General features: G+C 40.5%; 1 protein-coding gene across 5 annotated transcripts; it reads right to left on the bottom strand.

Moving 5' to 3' along the window:
• Positions 1-7,938: 7,938 nt before the first annotated feature.
• LOC120557344 (RNA-binding protein 6) lies at positions 7,939-23,277 on the bottom strand. 5 transcript variants are annotated; one of them, XM_039797590.1, is made up of 23 exons: positions 23,133-23,277; positions 22,071-22,150; positions 19,794-21,312; positions 19,592-19,681; positions 19,381-19,450; positions 18,637-18,710; positions 15,099-15,173; positions 14,010-14,301; positions 13,719-13,876; positions 13,488-13,588; positions 13,326-13,395; positions 13,163-13,235; positions 13,018-13,076; positions 12,804-12,924; positions 12,379-12,476; positions 11,556-11,906; positions 10,246-10,395; positions 9,473-9,538; positions 9,075-9,302; positions 8,910-8,984; positions 8,730-8,818; positions 8,572-8,623; positions 7,939-8,489 (listed from the first exon to the last, which is right to left on the bottom strand). In XM_039797590.1, the coding sequence occupies exons 2-23, from the start codon at positions 22,127-22,129 to the stop codon at positions 8,394-8,396; spliced, it is 3,966 nt and encodes a 1,321-aa protein (XP_039653524.1). In that variant the 5' UTR covers positions 22,130-22,150; positions 23,133-23,277; the 3' UTR covers positions 7,939-8,393. The 5 variants fall into 5 exon arrangements, 3 of the variants coding, with proteins under 3 accessions (XP_039653524.1, XP_039653526.1, XP_039653525.1); XM_039797592.1 differs by having other exon boundaries at positions 7,939-8,486; XM_039797591.1 differs by having other exon boundaries at positions 13,163-13,232.
• Positions 23,278-23,514: the final 237 nt, after the last annotated feature.

Raw genomic sequence — 23,514 nt, 5'->3', positions numbered from 1 at the left:
TGTTGGCCCTGATAAGACATCCCAATCTGATCTGTGATTGAGGTTGGGCTGTGTCATGGCGACATGTGGCTCCTCCTGTTTGGATTAAAGTTGGTAGACTTGGTTCTTCAATGCATCAGCTCTACAGACGTCCTGTCTATAATTTCTGCTTTGCGAAATTTCAAAGTGAAAAGATTCACCAATGTGACGAGCAGAAGAGAGATTAAAAGAACATATGGAGGGATAAGAGGCAAGAGTCACAATGTTGACACTAATTAGGGAATGAAAGAACTTAGAACTGCAAAGACACTTCAAAAAAGTATGGGATTTCAAGGGTAAGAATCTGAGATCAGATGCAACGGGAAAAACAGACGCTCTAAGCACACTTATAGATTAGAATGCAGTTGTTCTGCGCAAATATATTGAAAGACAGAGAGGAGGGCTAAACAGAAGTGACTGAAGTGAGCATCACTATATTGAGTGCTGATCACAATTAATAATCTGAACTGGTCATGGTGATTTATTATTTGCTGTTTTAACAGCCCAACGGCAGAACATAACCCAAGAAAATAGTTTCAAATGAGGATCAAGAAAGCAGTCAGACAGTGTATAAATATGATAGACTGCTGCTTTCATATTATGTAACATTATCAGAGTCCTTTTATTTTATTTGCTACTTTATATAAGGCTATAGATTTTTCGCAAGTCAAACAAATTTGGTTAAAGTTTAAGCTGTAAGAATAATAATCACTGTACATTTGCGCAACTACAAATTATTGGAAGGTTTAGGAGAGGTTTTAGTTAGAGGGACAAAAGTAACATAAAATGTACACCATACTTATACTACTCTAATGTCACTCTACTCTCTTTCTGATGGTCTCAGAAACCTATGGATTACAATCATAAATGAACAGGTAAATGCATAGTTCTCAGCAAAAGCATAATAACCAACAGGGAATTGCTGGTTCATTACAATCCCAACGTGGATGCATTTCATGAAAGCCCAATTGCCAGAATCATTTCTCTCCTGGACCTAAGAAATTCTCAAGAAACAAGACCTCTGCTAACATGCAGATGCGCTGCCACACTTGAGGTTTAACAGGCTCCCATTAACACACACACTCAGCTCTCTGTGCTCTCACACCCACGCATGCATTAAGGGACCGACTGCCCCAAATGGCTGTGTTGTCGTCAGCCCTCTCTCCTGGGAGGTGAAAGTGTCTCACGTTGATGAGGCTTTCTCAGCTGTATGAGGCACTTGACACAGAGAGAGAGAGAGAGAGAGAGAGAGAGAGAGAGAGAGAGAGAGAGAGAGAGAGAGAGAGAGGAACTGAAAGGCTGGTAGGTAAATCATTATAAACATAAAGCTGTTTGGATGTAATTGAAATATACTTCGAAAAACTATTTTACAAATGGAGGCATTTTATCTGACATGATTTGGCGCTTTACATCCTTGATTTAATGCAGTTGGAGGTCTGTGTGTCTGAAAGTGACACAATGATTTATGGCCTCCGTTTGTCACCCGTAGGGCCTCAAGCACTTCATCTGAAGACAAACGACATTAACAAGACACATAGACTTCTGTTTCTTTCACATGTACAGGCTGACTTTGTTACATAAATGGTGTTTCTTTTAGTTGACTTTCTCCTTTGTCAAATTAAAATTGCAAGCAGTAACATGCTTCAAATGGTCCTTTTTTTCATGCACAGACATTTAACATTTAACTGATTTGATTTGCAAACTCTATTACAAACAGTAGATAAGCACAAATGGGGACTTACATATAGTGAAAACCAAGACGAGACAATAACATTTGCATGTTCCCCACCAGCCCTATCCATTCTCATTTGTGTAACCGTGCAGGCAACATTACAGATTGCTATAATCCCTCAAAGCTGACAATCGTGATATGGCTGTTAATGTTGTCACTGTACTGGTTTGTGCCTCCAGGACAATGAGTCATTTGTACAGTCATTTTCACTCCAGGAATTGGCTCCAACGCAGGTGATTGTGTTACAACAATACTGTTCTGTAAAAAAAATGCATCGAACATTGAAAAGCCAAGAGCAGGAATGAAAATATCCTGAAGCCAGCTTAGAGTGGATCAAGTTGTAATGTCGGGTGAATGAGAAAAGGCAGCAACACTACATCTTCATCTGTTTCCCAACACTGTGCTGATAGGTTTATCAGCTGAAGAAAACTAATGTAAACCTACTGCTGATGAAACTAGCCATGTGTTCTCCGGTTCCTTCCACAGAGGGAAGACGGAGTAGCGGAGAGCTTTTGTTCTGGGGTAAAAAAACTTGTGTTGCGAGCACCTTTCAGCACCCCCTGATTCAGTGCACATTTACAGGGCCCCACTACACAGGTATTGCCCTGTAAGAAGGTCGAAAAACACAGCCATGTTTCTGTCGTCAGGGGTCTATAACCGGGATCTGTGTTCCAGCTGTGACAATGGATACTTGCAATGTATAACGTCTGTGATACCCTGAGAAATACAGGTACCACAGCAGCAGGAGATTACCTTTCTCACTTGCAAGTTTCCAGAAGTATTTTCGGGAGGCTTTGTTTTCACGACAGGGAAAGTCTATATCGAAGAAAGTTGTAGATAGACATGGCACCAGAAGAGGAGTGAGGCTGTTCCACTGTCTTACCTTCAACTCCCAAGGTGTTCCCACCATAATATGTCCCACCCCACCACATACATAGTTTGCAAAAGGTGGGACATAGAGCGGGAGGGGGTCTACATTTTATACTCCTGGCCTACCAGATGTTGAACGCAAAGTGGCAAGACATCACAATATATCAGAGTCAGTTTGTCAGTCTGGCAATCACACACAATTACATCTGCAACATGACATCATGACGCGTAAACATACACGCCACTTTCCTAAAGCCGAGTGGCGTGTTATCTGTAAACATTTTGAGCTATCTGCGTATATGTCTACGCTGTATACAGCGGATGGCAGTCTGCAACGTCACAGGGGAAACATACACGCCACTTTCTAAAGCCACGTGCCGTGTTATTGCGAGGCTACGTGTTATCGCGAGGTTTAGGAAAAGAAAAAACGTGGAAAGGAAATGTCACACGCCAGAATTGGTTGGGTTTAGGAAAAGAATGGGGTTGGGTGTAGGAAAACAACAAACGTGGAAAAGAAACGTCACACGCGGCACACGATCCCCGCCCTCCTGGGTGAAAGTCCTGTGTTTTCAGTTCTCTAACCACACCAAAATAAAGGCAGGATGCTTTAAAAAAAAAACATCAATAAAACACAATTTAGCTACAAACGTAATCATGCTACAAAGGTATGAGCCGCCAGGTTGCAGGCTGAAGTGATGCAAATTGATGCACATGCAGGCGTGAGAAGGAGATGATACATTGAAAGCAGCTAATATGGTATCAATGTGGGCTATTAGAGGTAATGCACAATATAGCAGGAATGGCTGATTGCAAGGAGGGTTATTTCCACTTCATGTGACTTGCAATAATAAACTGAGGCAGTGAATTGAACTGAGATGATGTTTTATCCATATGGCCACATGTTAAATTCATCAGACATATTCCCATGGGTTATTATTATTACTGTGAAATGTTAACATTACTGCCAGGTATTTCCACACCAAATGAGAAAAAAAAACGTACAAATAAAAAGCCAAAAATAATTATACAATATACCCCCGACTAAACAGACATGCTACCTGACCATGTTAGTTATTATAGACATTCCCTCCTGCTAATATTGACTTATGGTATTGTTTCTTCTGTCAACCGTATGGTCCCTCAGCCCTTTGCTCACTCAACCTTATATTACATTAAAAATTAAACAGGCCATTAATAATACACAAGGATGAGTGCTTGAACTCCATGGCCATGAGAAATCGTATTAGCCAGACAAAAAAACTTGCACACTCCAGCAAATCAACTAGTTTGGCAAGTTGTTATTTTTTTATTTAGTTGTTTGGTTACTTGAGCACCTAGCTGACTGGTGAAGTAAGGTACATAAGTTTCCCCTCAACATCAAATAACCACAACAATTAAACACATCATCGTCCTGGTAGATGCCACCTTCACCATCCTGGCATGTAAATTGTGTCTTGTGATTGAAGAAAGAATGAAGAATTACTGTTTTTTTGTGGCGTGGGTTATGCTGCTGCCTTCGGGCAAATAAAATGTTTTCTTATAGTCATTTGAATTTGGTGAAAGAATCCTCTTGGTCCCCACCCCCAAAACAATTAGCATAAATACACATGTATCTAAAATACTGGTGTCTGGTGGAAGGGTAAATATGAGAACTGCTATTTTGCAAGGTGCAAGTAGTAGTATATACAGATGTGCAGTGGCGCCCAATCCCACTATGGTATATGTGTAAACAGTTTACAAACATTATTATTTTGTCTTCGAGCCAGGTTCTCATTATAGTTTTAATTCAATATTTTCAATATTATGGGGAATTATGGGATTATTTCTTTAACTTTCCAAATTATAGCATGTGAAGCGCCATGATGACATTGCAGCATAACTTTATGGCAGCAGGGTAACAGTATAATGAGATAGATCTTTTTAAGTGACAAAAGTGAAGCATAGCTGAACTATTCAAACGTTCAGCTATGCTTCACAAATCTTTGACAGCCCTCATCGGGAGTGTTTTTTACCACAGCGTGTTTACAAAGGTACTGCATAGCTGTAGCAATGTGCACTAGTACTGCTTAGCTGTGAATCATTATTACGCCAAAGTCATCTAAGTCATAATTAAATAAGACAACTGTAAATTATACAAAGCTTAGCACGCTTTAGTTTTCAGTATCAGAAAAGAATAGAAGATAAAGTTCCAGCTGTTATTAGTATTACTATATTACTATCGCTGCTGTCATTTCTCCGTCAGTGCTGGAGTGCAGAACCATGACATCATTTCCAAATGTTTTGAATGTATATAATGTTCTCAGTGACAGTCTGCCAGTGGAATTGGTTCTGCTACAAGCAATGGTCCAAACTCAACATAAGCTGTGGTCTGAAGTATGTCCCACGCTTGACAATCACAAGGACATTTTCAAGATGATTTTATAGATTAGCAATCAATAACAGACATAATTTTTCAATTTACACTTGAAAGGATAAGCCAGATGGTGAAACTTGCTCAGACAAGCATGATCTTCCTGTGATGGTACAGTCGATTTTGTTTGCATGGGGTGACCACAAACACATGCTACGCCTTAAGGGAGTCATTCTACATGGGATATGTTTTTGATCATTTGTCATAACGGACAAAGAACAGATTTGAGGTAACCAGACAGTCATCCAACATGTAAGCATATTGTAAAATAATCCGTTTCATCTTTATAACTACATGGATTTAATTTCATACAGAAAGCTTTTTTAAGGGGTTTCTTTGAAAGGAAAAGGAAAACATTTGAAAAACTAAATGGTGTCTGGTGAACTGCCTGTCCATTGGTGTTGATGTGGAGGGATGTTAAAAAAAAAAAAATGTAAAAATATATGCAAGTCAAATATGATTTTTGATGTGCTTTCAATATTTAGAACATATTTTTCCATCTGCAGAAGCTTGGTGTCAGACCTCCATTAAAATCAATCAAATGATTCTCCCTCCTCTTCTCGCCTCTGTGGACTGACAGCACATCTCAACATCTGAGAGCCTGCTGACTGTGTTCTTCTTCTGTCTCGTCCCCAGACTGCTGCTAAGAGCCGTCCAGCTGGGATAATTGGCCACCCTGTCCACCTTTTTTGACATTCACGCTGCCTGAAAGCTCTCCTTCACACATGCAGGGGATACTAACATGGCAGCTCTCCATGTCCTACCTTTCTTTTTGGCCTCTCATCCTCATAGACTAACTGCACATTAATTCTCATTCCATAGACTGTTAGGACTGGCTAATGACAACATCTGTCACTGGGCGCGTCTTTGGGGTCTTGTGACAGAATGGAGAAAAGAGAAATGGAAATTAGTCTACAGAAAATAGGCAGAAATTTCTCTTCTAAATGCCCCCCATTCTGCAATTTGTGGAAAAAAAGGAAATGCCAGCTAGTCCCTAACCCAGTGACTTTATTTGAGAAATCAATATGCTAAGATTTACTAATATTGTTGGCACTGTGTTACAATAGTCATATTTTATAGGTTCTGGATGGTAAGCTTACCTCGGGATCAGAAAAGGCTTTTTGTGCTCTCCCCAAGTATGCTGAAATGTGTATTTCATTCTTCTTTATGATCAATTCATTTAACTTAATACCGAGGTCATGAAATGCTGTGTCAATAAACTGCATGACATCCAAGTCCATGTGAATCTTGGTAATAAATACTCTATTTATATGCAAATACACAGTGTACCTAAATATGTTGCTCTGTAAAATGTATTCATTTGATTGTCGCCATAGGATATACCGACATACATGATATCAAAATATATGATCATTTCAACCTGCAAAAATACTGCAAATATGGAAGTAATTAAAAAAAGTGATTAAACTTTGGATTTCAGCATATTATTTATTATTTATTTCAGGGAAACATGGAAAACAGTGACCACTGAGAAAAACAAATGGTTTTCCTTTTTTTTTAATGGCAGTGGTCCCTCTTATATTGTTGCAAAATATTCTTTTTTTTGTATGCATTTAAACAGCAACATTGGCTTATTTGAAATAACCTGTGTGGTTTGAAGCATATAACTGAGCAAATACTTTATAAAGTTAGTAAGTGGGAAAGGTTGTGGGAAACTTTGATGATTATCATTAGACTAGTTGTATAGTATAATAGTAGGAATTAAGATATGATTCTATTAATTTTTTTTTTTTTTTTTAAAGGAGCACAGACATGTAAACCTAAGATGAACAGAACAAGTTTAAACTCAATACAACATAATGCTTCCACTCCCAAGGGAAGGGTGTGACGCAGAGTTTAAAAGCTTGCTGGCAAACTTGATTTAGATAAAAGTTTAAATAAAGAGGGTTGTTCTTTATGAATCCAGACCACCTTGACAATTAGCAGGCTGGAGTGTTCACCTTCAATCAGGTTTGTCCAGTTCTGCCCTAGCGGCTTTCTACTTCTTACTTCGGTTCCCTGCTAGACACAGTTGAGCGTAAAACCCATTTCTGTTTATACAAATATGGGTTTCTAAAGCAGATTTTACAACTGAAATACAAAAGCAATGGCAAGGTGATGTGTCAGGGTTTCACTGCACATCTGAACTTGCAAATAATCACTGGGGTTTTGTTTCTTGTGCATCCCTTTGTTTTGATGCCAAGCCCCAGAACAAGGTTTACACTTAATTGTGAAGCTGTGTTACCTTGTTGCCCTGTATCCTCAAAGACAGAAAGACTCCATTTACTGTCAGTCACTCTGTGTGTCTGTGGGCTACCTGTTGGTTGACATATCAAGCCTAAACTTCCCCATTGGTTACTGTCCAAAAGTAAATGCACAATAGGAGGCATGATTGCTCTTGCACAGATGAAAAAGTGTTGGCTCCGTGTTCTCTGCAGCTCCTCAGGCTCCCCAGTGTTCCTGTTACAGCACTCAGAGGAGCAATGTCGGCACACTAAACCCACGCAATCCTCTACATTCATTGAACTACAACCATAGGGGAGGGTGAGGGCTGGTTCCTTCATCTCAGTAAAGGTCAGAGGGGAGGCTTCATGTGCCATCTCCTGAGGTGCACAACTGGGGAACGTTACTGCTACATCTACAAAAAAAAACTGAAATTGTGTCAAAAGCAGCAAATGCATAAAAGGCAAGTTGAACTTGAAGTTCAAGTAGTTTTCTTAACCTGGTAAATACTGATATTCAGTACTAATATTGATGATTTGATTCAACGCTCTTGCTTCGATACTTCACATCAATAAATAAACAGAACATGGTCTCTTGCTGCCACCTAGTGGACATGAGGTGCACACACATACGAAGCGGGATCGTGCTAAACATATTAGACACAATTAAAACAAGAAGCAGAACGGTTAGTCCATAATATTGTTTTACTAAAAAATGTGTACATACAATAGCAATTCCAACCCATGAAAATGAAAATGTAAAAATTGCTGTTTTAAAAGAAAATTTAACTGTGGCCAGTGAGACAGTAAATGTTTAAAAAAAAAATAACTAACTAACTGGACATATTTCACAATTCTACATAGAGGCCACACATAAAACATGGGCAAAAATACTCAAATCAACAGCATGAATAAACACCTTTTATACAACATCCATTGTTGAGGACGTCACACTCTCTCCCCCCCCCCTTGTGATTTATTTACACATTTTTTCGCTTCAGTGTAGAAAACTGGTTCTGTATGGTAATTATGTCCAAGGCAGAGAAACAGTCACAACAGTAAAAGGATTTCTCATGCTAAGGTGGGCAAGCATGTCATATTAACAATTCACATATCAAAATGAGGATGTGTTCAGATGAGATCACTCAAGTTCCTTGAACCGTGCAAACATGGCCTTGCGTACTGCTTGTTTGTAGGTGGCATGGTCCCAAACAACAGGCTCCTTCTTTTTCCTCTGCTAGAGAGAAACATGCAATGAAAAGTTCAATAAACTAACAAGAAACAGCACATTTTGCAATCAAATAAAGCTTCACACCTACCGGGACAGGTTCAGCTCCTAAACCAGGTCTATCGCTGACTGTATTCATTTCCCTAAGCATAGAGAACAGTTAAGGCAGCAACATCAATAATACAAAAATAAAAATCACTTAAATGCTTTGTTTTCCATTTCAACGACAGTCAGTTGAAACACACCTACCTGGAGCTTCCAGCCCAGGTATTATGATGCTGTGGATGCGGTTTTCTTCTTTTCGGTTCTGGTGACCTTGTCGGTTCTCTGGAATTTAGCTGTCAACGACACATTCCACTTTAAGTAATCAACGAAAAAATCCGATACTCTCCTCAGCATATTTTCCCCACCGCATTTATTTCCACTTACTTCTTTTTCCTGGTTCTCTAGTGCCTCTAGCTCCTTCTTTGACCTCTTGATCTTAAGGTGGATCTCCATATTTTGCTGGTGAGAGAGAATACATTGAATATTAGGGGCAATGTTTATGGAGTCAATTTCTACTATTCTTCATACAAAAGGTTAATAGAGTAGTACTTTGTGGAGGTCAGAAAGCTGCTGGTGGCGGATCAGAGCGTCCTTGTTGGGGAACTGTCTCCTACACAGCAGACAGGCCATCTTCTTCCAGTCTGTCAGCTTATTGTCCTTGTCTTCAGACTGGCCGCACTGACCACCTTTAGTTGCCTCATCCTTATCTTCTTCCACTTCTTCATCACTTCCAGCTGCATAGTCTGATGCCAGTAGACCCAGGGAGCCCATTGGACGCTGGGCAAGCAAACCAGACAAATTTCTAAATCTTGTGTTTAAACAAAGAAATACTTGTCTATCCACTTTTGTATTTTTTTAAATGGCACTCTGGAGGAGGTAAACAAAGTGAGTCAGGTGTTCGGTACACCACGGGGTAAGCAAAACTGGCTGAAAGTGAGGATTCTTACCTTTGACTTTTCATCTTTCTTCGGCGGAGCAAAGGGCTTCTTAAAAAGATCATCTGCACCTGATATCTAAGGATGTAAATAAAGAACCGGGCAAAAACAATGGCAAGATATAAATACTTCTTAAAATCAACATTCCTTGTAAATAATCAATGTACAGAATAGATGATGTTAGGTGAGGGTCAGTGTATCTTTTGGTCATTCGATTTTACTTGCATGAATGGGTATTTATAACAAAAAATAACTTTTATTTCATAATGTCACATTTATTTATTACCCTCTCCCTGCCTCCCTCTGACTCTACCCGTTGCAGACAACTTTGCCTGAAGAGAGTTGAACCATCTGAGGAAATAGAATTTCAGTTCACGGCGCCAATGTCTGATCAGAGCAAACTTTCTGTTGCTGCCGTTAAGTTCGCTGATCTGGCAGAGAGTCACCGGCGCTTCGGGATCAAACCTGCGGTGCTGGGTCTAATGTTCTAATGTTAGCTGCTGCCGCTGCAACTAGCCGCCAGCCCGCTGTGACCATAGGTTGTAACCTGGGTCCGCGGTGCTGGTTTTCTAGTGATTTCAATTTTTTATTATATGAAACAGAAAATGAAAATCCAAGTATGTTTGATATTTCTCTCATCCCCTTTTGACAATGAAAAGGAAAAAACACCTTTTGTAATTTTAAAACAAAAATCAAAACAACCACTCGTTTGTTGTTTTTGAATACCCGTTTTATGAAAGGAAAATGGACTGACTAAAAGATACCCTGACTGGTGAGTCGCTAACCTTCCTCTCAAAGATAGCAAAGCCAGCGTCAGCCGTCTTGGATTGCCTCCTGTCATCGTCCATTCCAGTCTTCAACAGCGGAGATGCGGAACGGACACTTTCCTTTTGACGATTCTGGATCTTCGCCCAGCGCTCCATGTCTTTCATGATCTGCAAACAGCAACACAATTTCTGAACTATCTCCCCTTTACCAGAGCTCAATGCCAACTTTTTAACTTGGTTGCCAGCTTGGCAACCAGGCATCAAGCTTTTGGTTGCTGAAATTGACCATACTGTTGCCATGTTTTAAACTTCCTATATTTGGAGCAATTCATTTCTTATGTAACTATGCCACACATTTTAATAATTAAACAATGAGATAATGGCTTGCAATATATGCATATTCCCATCCCTCTCAAATAGGGGTGCAACTGATCACAAAACTCATGGATCGGATCACGGTTTTGAGTCACGGATCGGATAAATTTTTGGATCAGCACAAAAAAAAGAAAAAAAAAAAAAAGAAAAAGGGGGGAATTGAAAGGATTATTAAAAATTTTATAACTTTTAACAATAATTAACTATTTCACCAGTAAATTGCTGTTAAAAGACAAAAACCAATGAGAAAAGGGTATTTTACAATAACTTTGAATGCACCACAATGTTTACCAGTAAACAACATTTTGTCCCATCTGTGTTGTTTTCCCGACAGCAGCAGTGACCAGTGCTAGTTTGTGTCTGTTAGCTCATAGCTTTAGCAGCAGACGGTTGTACTGTTGGAATCCTCTACAGTGAAATACAATCACACTACACCATTTAGCTGTCAGCATTTTAACCGTGTTTAATCCAGTTACTACTGTAGCTAATGGTAGGCTAACGTTACCGGCTGTGTAACGTGTTATTGGGGTTTACTAGAGTGACACGCAGCGATGCTTCGGTTGCCTCTAACGTGGGTTTCGGAGCATCAGAGAGCAGCGCAGACATGTAGGTGGCACCGTAATGAGGCACCGAAATCCACGTTGCTATTCCGTCCGGTAGATACCGGGCACCGGTGCCATATTAGCACCTGATTTTAACATGCGGCGTTCACGTGAACAGAAAATTGCGTCGCCCGTATCTTTTCACAGCAAACGCGCGTGTGGAAAGCGGTTGCACAATAGCTGAAATGTTGTGTTGAGCACAAACGTAGTTTTTAAACCAATTAAACACCGACTTCTTTTTTGTTTTTATATATACAAAAGGGGGGCATCCGGGCAACAGTTACCGTCGAGCCCTGATTTACACAACTGTATTTCACATTGTGTGCACTAGTATTGTAACCAAAGTGCTACCTTGACAGCAGCGAGACTTCTCGGCTTCTCGTTATCCTTCTCTTTGTCCTTCTTAGAGTCGTCGTCGTCGTCTTTCCTCTCAGGAGCCGCTGAAGAAGTTGGAACAGGCGCCGGAGCAGAGCCGGCGTCAGAAATGGAAACTAGTACCGGGGCTGCTGCGGTGTCGGGAGGCACCAATGCTTTCTTCATTTCCAGAGGAGCATCTGCTGCTGGGTTGGAAAGAATGGCCTGGTCTTCAGCAGTCATGGTCATAGGTTGGGTCACTGTAGGGTTCCCTCCTGGAACTGGGATGTAGGTCTTTGATGCAGCATCCCAGTACAAGTACTCTTGGGTTTGAGCGTTGTAAAAATACTGAACACAAAAAAAGAGAAATAACAACTTAATGAAAACCAAAACAAATTCAAGACACATTTATGGTTGCTACAGGCAGATTAGTGCATATGCAGCTTAAATGGCAGTCTGTGTCCTCTTATTAAGAAATCATTCACAAAACATACAACTACTTAGGTTTTTAAGTACATATGTCACTCCTCCAGACTGTGAGCCATTTGTAAATCTTTAGACTGCTGGAAGAAAAGATCTTTAGTAGCTTTGTCAAGTGTGAGGTACAGTGTGTGTGTCAGCCTGCAAATTAAAATAAGATCTCCAAAATTCATAGAAAGTTATATGTTCAACAAATGTGCATGTTAGAGGATAGTTACTTCTGGTTAGATGTGTAGTAGCTGTACAGCATTTTATATTCTCTGGTAGGTTACTGACTGCAGCACATACATTGCTTTTGGATTTACAACATTACAAACACTGTTTTCTCCACTCTTCTCACCCTAGAGTTGGGGTCGTAGTACAGTGTCGTCTCAGGATCGTAGTAGAAGCCTGACGTGGAATCGTACAAGTAGTTGGTCATGTCAGGAATCTCAGAGCCTGGAGGAATTGGGACAAATAGATATGACAATTACATTACAGTTATTCATTTGGTAGATGCTTTTGACCAAAGCGATGTACAAATGGAGGAACACACCAAGCCAGAGTAGACCAAGCAGACGTCTATGAGAAAAAGTGCCTCAACATTCAATTTCACATTTACTGTCTTATGGAAATCTCACTGGAATTCTTATTTTGCTAAAATGTCAGATTGATTGCGATTGATTGATCACAACACAGCTACACCAGTTTACTACAATGTTGAAACAATACAGACAGAAGATGATTAATACTTTTCTGGATTTGAACACTGGATTCGTTTCTTACCATAGACGTAGGGCTGTGATCCGTCTGCGGCGACTGTCTTGGCAGCTGATTCTGTGGGCACATGGGGTCCACCAGCCTGGTACGACGGATCCACAGCTGGAGTCTCACCGTAGCCAATTCCCTACGAGGGGTTAAAGGAGATGTACGGTGTACTGCCCAGCTTTGAGACAAGATGTCCATCTAAAAAAGCTTTGCTTTTCGCTTTGTAACCTACCTGTCCAATGCTGGGGTCTGATGACGGAGCAGCAATAGTGCTGCCAGTCGTCAAATCACCTGGTGACAAACATGTGAGACCACAGTTTAATAATAATTATCAATGCCTAGGGACCAAGATAACAGAATGTGTGCCCGAGTCCCACCTTGCATTCCAGTGGAGGCACCAGCGGGTGGCTGCAGTGGTTGAAAGTACAGCGGAGGTGGTGGGTACTGCTGCTGAAGTGCCAGGGGCAAATAAAATCACAGGTCATCCACTTCTTTTTTTTTATAACTTTGTGAAACAACACAATTAAGACCACAACTTACCCCCATCAGGCTGGGCTCAGGTGGATGCCCAAGGATGGAGCCGTTTGGTTTATCAAAGTCTCTTCTGAAACTGAAAGAAAATCGTCAGGAACAAATGAGATGGGATTTCCCTACTAGACATACGGTAGCTGATAAGAAAATCCTTGCAAAACGGTGACTTACTTTTGGTTCTTCAGAGGTTTCGCGACCTCAGCATAAACTCTGACTCCATCAATATAAAGGGGTCTGGGTTTAGTGAGGAGTTCAACCAGACGTGTCACTTGCTACGAAAGAAGACACCATGTTAAGTGCTGGGAAATTACAGGGAAACACTGGACAAAGACGGCAATCGCAAAGTCAATAGAACATGAAATAATAATTACAGAGAACTGTGCACATTCATATTTTAGGTACCTCGTGGGAGTCCATGTCAACAAAGCAGAAGCATTTGGCGCCTGGTGGCTTGGCCTTGACTAGGCGAACATTTCTTTCATCCAGATAGGCAAAGGGATCCAAGGCTTTCAGGATAGTCTCTACTGTGGTTGTGGGCTTCACATTTTTTATTATCATGGCTGGACAGTGACCAAAGGGAAAAGTGTTGTTTACCCAAATGGTTTTGCATTACAGTAATACATATCAAATATGACCATGAATTACTAGTGTTTATGGCTACAAGCTGTAGAGAAGTCCCATGAATCAACATACTTTTGCTGTCTTTAAAGACGGAGTCAGATTGGTGTGAACTGTGATGAGGAAGGTTGCGGTTGCCCCAAGACTCAGCCTGCTGATCTGTTTCTTGCTGTTGGAGCTGTTGGTCCACCTGCTGCTGCCAGGCTTCAGGAGTCAGGTCAGAGCTACGCTGCCACTGGCTGTGGGACAATGGCTCCGTAGGGCCTTTTGGTTTCGGTCCATTCAGGTTGGTCTTCAACTCCTCTAAAGGCTCATCTGGTCTGGGCAACTGGGGCTTCTGGAGTTGAGATACTTTGTGATCTGATTCCTAATAACAGACCGGAAGGAAGGGACACTTTTAGTTTCTTTTAAACTGTGGTACGGTAAACAATATAGTGAAGTGATACTGTACATGGAGGGCCCAACCAAGAACCTGATCTGCCCAGAACATTTCTGTTAAAGTTCATGTTTAAACTAAAGGTTTAAACTAAACTGCAGCACGACTTAAGAAAGGCTATAATATACCATTAGTGGGAAGGTTGTAGGAAAACTGAGATCACAGTTTATTCCTATTGCTGCCTTTAGTGGTGTTCCCATTCTTCCCATTGTCAATTAATCTGGTGATAATTTTCTTGATTTTTTTATTATTTCTTTGGGTCGATAAAATGTCTGGAAATGATGGAGAAAAAAATAAATGTATTGTTTTGTCCACAACTCCGTTTACTGTCAAGTGAAGAAAATAAAAACTAGTCATATTTAAGAAGCTGGAATCACGGTTTGTGGTTATACAAACAACTATTACTCTATCTGGGATCAAATCCAAGGTTTGTAAAACATCTGCAGGACGTGTTCTTATTTAAAAAAATAATGGATAAGAAGAATCAATGACTTAAACCACTATTTCTGTTAAAGAGAAACTTGGGGCAACAGAATTATATAATGGTATGGCTATGTTGTCATAATGAAATAATACTGAGGAAATTATGCCAAATTTACCACGAGAGATGTATTGTGCCTTTACTTGTGACCCACCCATTATTTAAAATAATGTTTTTTGTTTCAGAATTTCAGCTAAACTAGAACTAAAAAGATTAATAGATAATCATTTTCTCTCACTGCACTCACATGAACACTTCTTTTACGGTCGTCTGGCTGAATATACTTCATGGTTGTTGTTCTAGTGCCAACCTTTAGGGATCCCTGAAAAAAGAACAGAAATGACCAATCAGCATCATACGACATAGGTGACTTTTATTTTAAATAATACCAATGACACCCAACATGCACTGTGGCAGGTTTAGCCCTCCTTTTCACTGCTGAGGATAAAACGGGCAATCGTGGTGAGCAAAGCCCAGATCGAGGGTCATGCTTCCCACAGGCAGTTTGCCCCCACACTATGCTAAATAGTTTAAAAGGGAACTACAAATTAGGGATGGGCTAAATTATTTTCAGTATCGACTAATCTGCCGATTATTGACGGAGTGATCATTTGGTCCAGAAAATGTCAAAAAGAAGGTAAAAGCTTCTTGTTTTGTCCGACCAAAACCCAAAGATATGCAGCTTACTACCAAAAAATACAAACAAAAACAGCAAATTCACACAACTTACAAAGCAGGAACCAGGGAATATTTAGCATTTTTGCTTGAAAATAACTAAAACAATCAATTGATTAGCAAAATAGGTGCCGATAGTTCACAGCATAGTCCAAAGGAAAACAGAAGTCCGTAGTGCCAAATGAGAACCATGTTCTCAGTAGGTAAAGTGTACAAACAAAACTATGCCATCATAAATACCCCATTTCCAAGACTAGACTGCATTAGTATGAGAAAGTTTTAAAAGGGGAGCTCATGGCAAAAATAAATGTACTTTGCAAATTGGTAGTATGTACCATGTTAAACATAAAAACTGAATTAACCATTAAAACCATACATAAAGCCATACCATCAAAAGCAAAGCAAAAGCCATCCTTTACCACTTGCTTCTAAGTGGCAATTTGAATCTTTGTCATTAAAATTACTGACCACACAACTACTCCTGAGCTATCACATGCTGTAGAACATTGGCCAAAAGCAACCACAAAGCAAAGCCAAACAAACTGCACACTTCAGCAACAATTCAAGTGATCCCAACTACCCCAAGCTAATGGGCTACTCCATATTTTACAGACATAATCAAAGCACATCAATTCTGGCCAGTGTTGAAGACTTTGCTCATTGTGTCAAGTTGTGACCAACTTGCTCAGAGCAATTCAAAGAAAGTAGAAATCCTGGAGGCCAAAGTTCACAGATGATAATTTCAAGAGAATAGCATCAAGAAGACATGCACGGGAAAGTCACATGACTGAAAATGTCTTAAACTTGTAAAAGAATTTTGCCACAGAAGGACTGCCTCAGACACCTAAAGACAACCAGAGTCTGCAGGCACACCAGCGGCTTTATGAGGCTGTAACGCTCATTGTGAAGAAAACCAAACTGTTAATAAATGCACTGTTAAATAGATAAACCAAAGTATTAGACAAATTGAGATTTTGACTTGATGACGGTGCTGGATGACAAGTCAGAGGATCACCAAAGTGACACACCAAAGTCCACAAATGTCTGCATCAAAATGCAGGATTATCTACCCAAAAGTTGTTGAGAAATTTCACTCTGGACCACAAATTCAACCTCATGGTGGTTCTGGAGGAAAAGTCAGGGGATCGCCATGTTTTTAGGATTCATCCAGGGAACCATGAACATCTGTATCACAAGTTGTCCTAATCCATAAAGTAGATGAAGAGATACTTCACTGGATAAGTCAAGGGGATAACCAGTCACCAGACACCATGAATATCTGTACCAAATATAACGAAAACCCATCCAATAGTTGTCGAGACATTTCACTTTAAAACTAAAATGTCGACCTCATAACAGCACCAGAGGAAGAAATCAGGTGTTAGCCATAATCAGTAGGCTTCATCCTTTGGGGACAACAATTATCTTTACAAAATTTCACTGCAATGCATCCAATGAAGAGATATTTCAGTCTGCACCTAAGTGGTGGACCAATCCACTAATAGGATACGTTCCAGTTGAACTGGGAAGTCGGGATTTCCCAGTCGGAAATGTCAACTTTAACTCCCCCCTGAAGTCAAAATTTCCACACAGAAAATCAAGAGAGCCTCACCAACCCCGACATCACAATCGAACATGGCTGTTTCGAGCATCAACAGCAGTAGAAGCTGTATGAATATACTGTTTATAACACGTCTCATGTGTCTCATTCAATCAGTCGTACACATACTGTCCATCTTCTATCTGTGGACATGTTGCTACAGTGTTCGCACGCACAAAATACCGCATAATGCATTATCAACTGGTATCGCCAACAATGGCTAAACTGGCTAGAGTCCCACTACCCTGTTTTTCCAACTTGTAACTGAAAAGTAGTCAAATTGGGTGTGACCCAGACTTCAGAGGTCGGTGGAATGCAGCAATAGACCGGTGGCAAGGTCATTCATAGAGCCACGCCACTAGCATAGCTTAAAAAACAAACAAAAGTTGGTACACCAAAGTTGTGATCACTACAATGCTTTACCTGTCCTAAAATATACAAAACATATTCTTCTTCAAGGTTACTTTTTAATTTTCGAATAAACTAACAAAATGTGTACTATATGTTAACAGTTAAACTCTAACCGCTGGGTTTTTACTAATACGGTCACATTCAGACTGACTTTCGCCCTGTGTGAAAAAACGCAGTCTTCTCAGTCATTTGAATGAGGCCGGTCCGGCAACATAGCAGGGGAGCAAACGCAGCAGCCTCCAGCAAAAAAAACAACAACGCAGGGTTGTCTGGAAAAAAGTTGAACCTGGCTCAACCTCTGTCAGACCACAATGCAACATCCTTCTGCTGTTTACATTGCGAAGATAACATACTTGCCCTGCCCCCCCTCTGGACATCCGCTGAGGCATTGGTAACAAAAGTGTTCAAATCTGCAGTTGCATCTTTGTCAACAAAAACTTTGTTAGAAGGTTGCAAAAAGCAAAGAGAGACCAAAATTTTCTAAGACACACAGACTTTAAAGTGCTGCAAGTGGTAACAATTTCCTTCGATTCTCTTCATTACAAAGGCTAAATCCCAACACATGACATGGTGGCTTCGTACGGTACCTTCATTGTCATCATTAAGACTTCCTAAAATTATAAAAACTTCTTAACTGTTACAATCCCACGGAAGAACACATTTCCCCCCCCAAAGATCTGTATATTCTGGTTATAACCATTCCAGGGTTAGGCAGTTTGAGGTTGAAATTTGAAAATGTAGGACTAGTAGGGCAAGCAAACAATTGTCTGTGCACATACACAGCTGAAAATTATTACATGTATTTTCTAAATATTTTTAAATGCTAAACAAGTAAGCTGAAGTACTACCATGGCTTTGTGGAAAGTACTTATAAATTTAAATTATGTAAAACTAGGACCAACTGTTGAGATTTAAAATATTAGCATCTAAAAAATGTCAACAACTGACATCTTCATCTACTTAACCAAAGTAAGCTCACAATAAAGTAAAAGCAACCCCTTCCCAGGTTCTCTCCCTCCCCCATCTACTAAATGCCCTCTCAACCCCTCATAATCCTGATGGGAGAGACGGCCTTCGTAGAGTGACGAGGATGGGCCACCTTGTTGGACTCCATGAAGCGGACTGCATCCTCGAGGTTTAAAAACTCCACATAGGCCGTATCGTAGCTGTAACCTGGGGACAGCATTTGAAATACAGATGGGTTTTTGTTAGTCAATGCCAGTAATGACAGTCACCCACTAAAACATAAAAGACAGCAGTTCGTGAATACATCGAGATCAGTGTGAGCGAATTTTTACACCTTTACTGACACACATACCTTTTCCGGAAAACACATTTTGTTTATGTTTTTAACTATTCAGTCTTCTGATGACTGATGTCATATCAGACATTGTCTGTTAAGGCTTGGCTTTATCAAAGCCTTTCCTGGCAGATATTCCAAACCAGTGGCAGTGAACGACTGCGTAGTGTGCACCATGGAGACAGAAGGTTTTTTTCAGAACTTAGAGTCACAGTGACACATTCAGTGAGTCACTTGTCACAGATCTTTTGTGACTGACACTCTCCAAAGCTCCTTATATCGAATCCCTGATAAGTCCTCTAATTGTGACAATGACCCAACATCCTCAGGCATGAAAAAGGATGGCATAACAGACCCCCCCTCCCACTTTCCGTCTTTACTGAGCAAGTTCACAGAGACAACAACAACAAAAGCAACCAACAACATAAAAAATAAAAATAAAAAAAAAGAATGCGGAGTTTCGAAAGTCGTGAAAGCGAAATTAGAGGGACATGTTAGCGATCGAGTGCCCCAAACAGCTCCACAAAGAAACTTAATTCTTACCTGGCACAACGTTATTGATTTTCATCCCCTGCATTGGCACACCGTCACGGACTGCAAAGGCACCAAGAATCTGCAAAAGAAAGTGTCAAAACGAGTGAGTTATGCCATGACTTTCCATGCAGACCAATACAACCACAGTCTGGTAACCGTAATAATAATAATAATAATAATAATAATAATAAACACATTTGCTTTTCTGTTTGAGTATTACCTGCTCCATTGTGGCAGTCTTTGGAATACCAATTATGGATATTGTATTGGAAACTTTGTCCTCCACTGATGCATTCCTGTAATCTTGATCCTTTCACAGACATTTTGATTAAAATGTGGGTTATGAAACACCAACATATTTAAATAAATGCAAATATAATTATATAAGCAAATACTAGCAACAAAAATAAAAATGCACTTACCTGAGAACCAGACTCACTAAATTTGGAAGGTGGGATTGGTTTAGACTCTTTGATGAGTTTCTCTGGTGCTTGAAGCGCCTCATGCTTGTATTCAAAAGCCCTCCCGGACCCTGTTCTGTAATCGATGTCCCTGTAGTCTTGGTCTCTTGCCTGTACAGTGGTGCTGCTTTGGAAATCAGATTCTGCCCCCATCTTACCCCTGGCAGGTCCTTGATTGTGTGGGATATCTTTCAGCCCTTTAAAACAATCATTTGGCTCCTGAATCATAGGAGAGGGCTGATTCTTCTCTTGATGGTACGGAGGCCTTTCGTCACGATTTGATTTATGCTTTGGGTTCCTTTCACCAAGCCAATGTTTACTCTCATTGTCTCTCCCAAGAGGGCCAGCAAGGGGACTTATTTCCTGGCGTGGAACGTCTTGTGGAGCTTTGCTGGTAATTGTTGGTAGATTCAAAGCAGAAAAGTGGTCACCACGTGGAAAAACAACATCTTTTGCTTGAAATTCAACAGATGTCCTATCCCTTTCCTGAAATGGTGGTGGATCTCGAACATTCACATCTCTGCCAAAACCTGCAGGAAAGCTAGGTTCAGGTACACCTCCCATACCTTTACCCACTTCTACGAAAGGTCTCTTGTCCTTTCGACGGTTCTTCCATTCCTCTGCGAGAGTCATCTCTTCACCGCTTCGATAATCCATAAGGGGACTGCCACTTGAATCTGGATATTCTCTTTCTCTGGGTGCGTCTTTCGCACCCATAAACTCTGATATTTGAGGGCCAGCAACATCTGAAGGCATGTCTGATCTTGCCCTGTCCACTGGAGGGACATCACTGTTTCCAAATCTTAATGGAGATCGATCCCTACCTCTGAATTCAGTTGATGGACCGAGACGATTTCTGAAATCCATATCAGAATCAAATCCACCTCTGGAATTGAAAGGCGGACCTCCTCTTCGGTCAGTATCCATCACTCTCCTTTCATGTGGCGGTAAGTCCATATCATAGCCATCAGTATCACCAATGCGCATTGGGGGCCTGTCACATATGTCCCTAAATCCATCATTTCGCCCTATGGGAAACCCTCTTCTTCCATCAATATTGGGATTGTTGAACGGTGGCACATCATAATGAAATGACTCTCTCTCTCTCATGTCCATAAACCTGTTGTTTGGTTCCCGTGGTGGCATACCCCTCCCTCCCATGTCTACCGAGTTCCTGCCTTGTACCGGGAAAGCAGATGAATTCATCAGTTTGTCTCTGATGGCAATTTCATAGTGCCTTCTAAGACTAAAGTCTGTCTCTTCTCCAGGTCGGCACAAATCTCTGTTTGGCTCTCTACCACGCATATCACATGGGTCCAAATCACGCCCCCTCATCGGTGGCCCATCCATTCTTCTCATGTCCATGGGTGGCAGATCTAGAGGTCTTGGGCCCATTTGACCAATGTTCATCCCATCTCTACCTCTATAATCAGGCATGGGACGATCTCTGCCACCAAACATGTCTCCACGATGATCACCACTGGAATATATACATCAACGTATTAGGGTGATGATTTGTTTGAAATTTTAAATTTTTATTGTTAGGAGGATAACCCCTTGAGATGGAAGAATCTCGTTTGAGGGGGTCCTCGAGACACAAGACAAAGACAATTCAGCACATGTGCAATTACACTCGCTAAAGCTCTCCCTCATCCCGTCTCGCCCACCCCACTGACTCCTTATTGAAAACAAATCTGTGTATAAAACATATTGCAGTATTAAGAGGCATGACAACATTTAGCCCATACATAAACATAACAAAAGAACAAAGCTTACAACAAATTAATATGGAGTAGACAAATATTAAGATCTTTTTCAAAATTGCCCAACCAATTACCATAAAAGGCATACAGAAGGGGTGGGCTACCTGGTAATAAATAATGTAAGCCTAAAGAATTTTGTCTAAAGTTAGAAATTTTGACATAAATAGAAAAAATTAGGGGAGCCGTCAAATGCAGAATTGAGAGAAAACTGTATATGCTAAATGTGAACAAATTACGCTACTAAAAAAGTTTAATAAACAGTTATCACAATAGGAATTCCATAAAATATACCACATCACCATATATGGTATGTACATACATACAGGTCTACTATGATACCAGATAATAACCACATTACCCAACCCTAGCAAACAGCATTGTAGGCAAACCCAAAAGTGCAGTTACTAGAACAAATCTTTTGCCTTACTATAACTAGTTAGAATTCTTTAAAATCAATTGAATGATGCTTGTTTACCGAAAGGGTCGTCCTCCCCGTGGTCCTTGCCCTGGCCCTGGTCCTGGTCCATCCCACATGTTTGTAAGTCAGTATCTTATCTGGAAGCAAAGGTTTTCATCATTTTATGAAGAAAGGATGATGCACCACTTTTGACTTGGCAGTGGCAGGTATATCCATCATAATACAAGTGATAATAAATAGACTTTAACTGCACAACCGGAAATTAGAGTGGTTAGAAATCGTTGAGCGCATAGCCACATAAAAGTCCATTGTTATTTATATAACGTTAGCCAAATATCACAAGTCACCAAATCTGTGCTTTACAATCCGTAACGTTAAAGCATACGATACCTCTAACGTTATGGAATATGGAACCCCCCCCACCCAAAAAAAGCCTTTGACGGAGGAAAATGGAAGAAACATCAGGAAGAGCAACAGAGAAGGGATCTCTCTGCCAGGCCGGGCAGACATGCAATAACGTAAGTTAGATGTGTGTACAGAATAGACCAACGTAAAATCCCAGAAAGGACAATCAGGGTGACAAATTATAAACATACCATAAACATATATTAAGAAGTGATCGTTTCTCTGTTGGCGAGTGTGTTTTTATGCAACAGTGACGATACTTAAAAGATGGCTGCATACGCTGTCAAAGCTGGGGCTAGTAACGACACTGGGTGGTGTGATTGCTAATGTTGGCCCACAGAAGAGTGGCCTGCTACTTATGGCTAACGTTATCTAACGTTAGGCCTTTCAAATCTACGCCATAACATAAACGGATAGCATTAGGGATGAAATTACTGTACAGCAATAAACAAATTAATTTAATTAATTTGAATTAATTAATTTTAGCGTGATTAAATTAGCCAGCAAAAGAACATGAACGTTATAACGAACGCTGGACCATCGCAAGACCATTTACAGGGTGACGCTATCGGAGCTAACGTAGCTAACATTTTCGTTTGGACGCCTTATTCTCTGCGTTAGCTTGCAGCTGAGCAGCATCCTCTGAAAGACAGAACATTTCACTGACTTTATATTTCACTATTATCGCGTAGATATTGTTTCTTTAGGACCCACCTTGCTTGTTCTTCAAGCCTAGTGTCGATAATGCAAAGCGTTGTCGTCGATGGCTTCAACGAACTGGTAGGCAAACGCAGACGACGAAGTCCTTCTTCTTCTTCTTCTGTTGCTGGCTGCAGCGGAGACGAAGCTCTTCTTCTTCGTTGTATTCCCGGCATACAAACCAGACGCTGTAGGGCGCTACCTTCCAGCGGTTATTACATGCAACCACTGCAATGTTTTTATTTTTGTATTTATTTTTTTTATACAGTATATGAGTATATCCCAGAACAGGAGCCATAGCGATACTACCATATGGCATACATTTCGGGTTTGACTAAACAAATCTCAGTGGCAAAATCAGTAAACGGCCTTGACTTGACATTCATAAAACTACTGT

Source organism: Perca fluviatilis, chromosome 4 (genome assembly GCF_010015445.1).
Source record: "Perca fluviatilis chromosome 4, GENO_Pfluv_1.0, whole genome shotgun sequence".
Lineage (NCBI taxonomy): Eukaryota > Metazoa > Chordata > Actinopteri > Perciformes > Percidae > Perca > Perca fluviatilis.
Note: the sequence above shows the minus strand (reverse complement) of the source record. Positions and strands in the feature narration are given on the sequence as shown.

Coding starts and splice junctions, on each gene's coding strand:
- LOC120557344 (XM_039797590.1), bottom strand. CDS start 22,129: ATGTGGGATGGACCAGGACCAGGGCCAGGGCAAGGACCACGGGGAGGA. Junction 18,711..19,380: donor AATCAATAACGTTGTGCCAG/GTAAGAATTAAG, acceptor TGCTGTCCCCAG/GTTACAGCTACGATACGGCC. Junction 13,396..13,487: donor AAACCTCTGAAGAACCAAAA/GTAAGTCACCGT, acceptor ATTTTCTTTCAG/TTTCAGAAGAGACTTTGATA.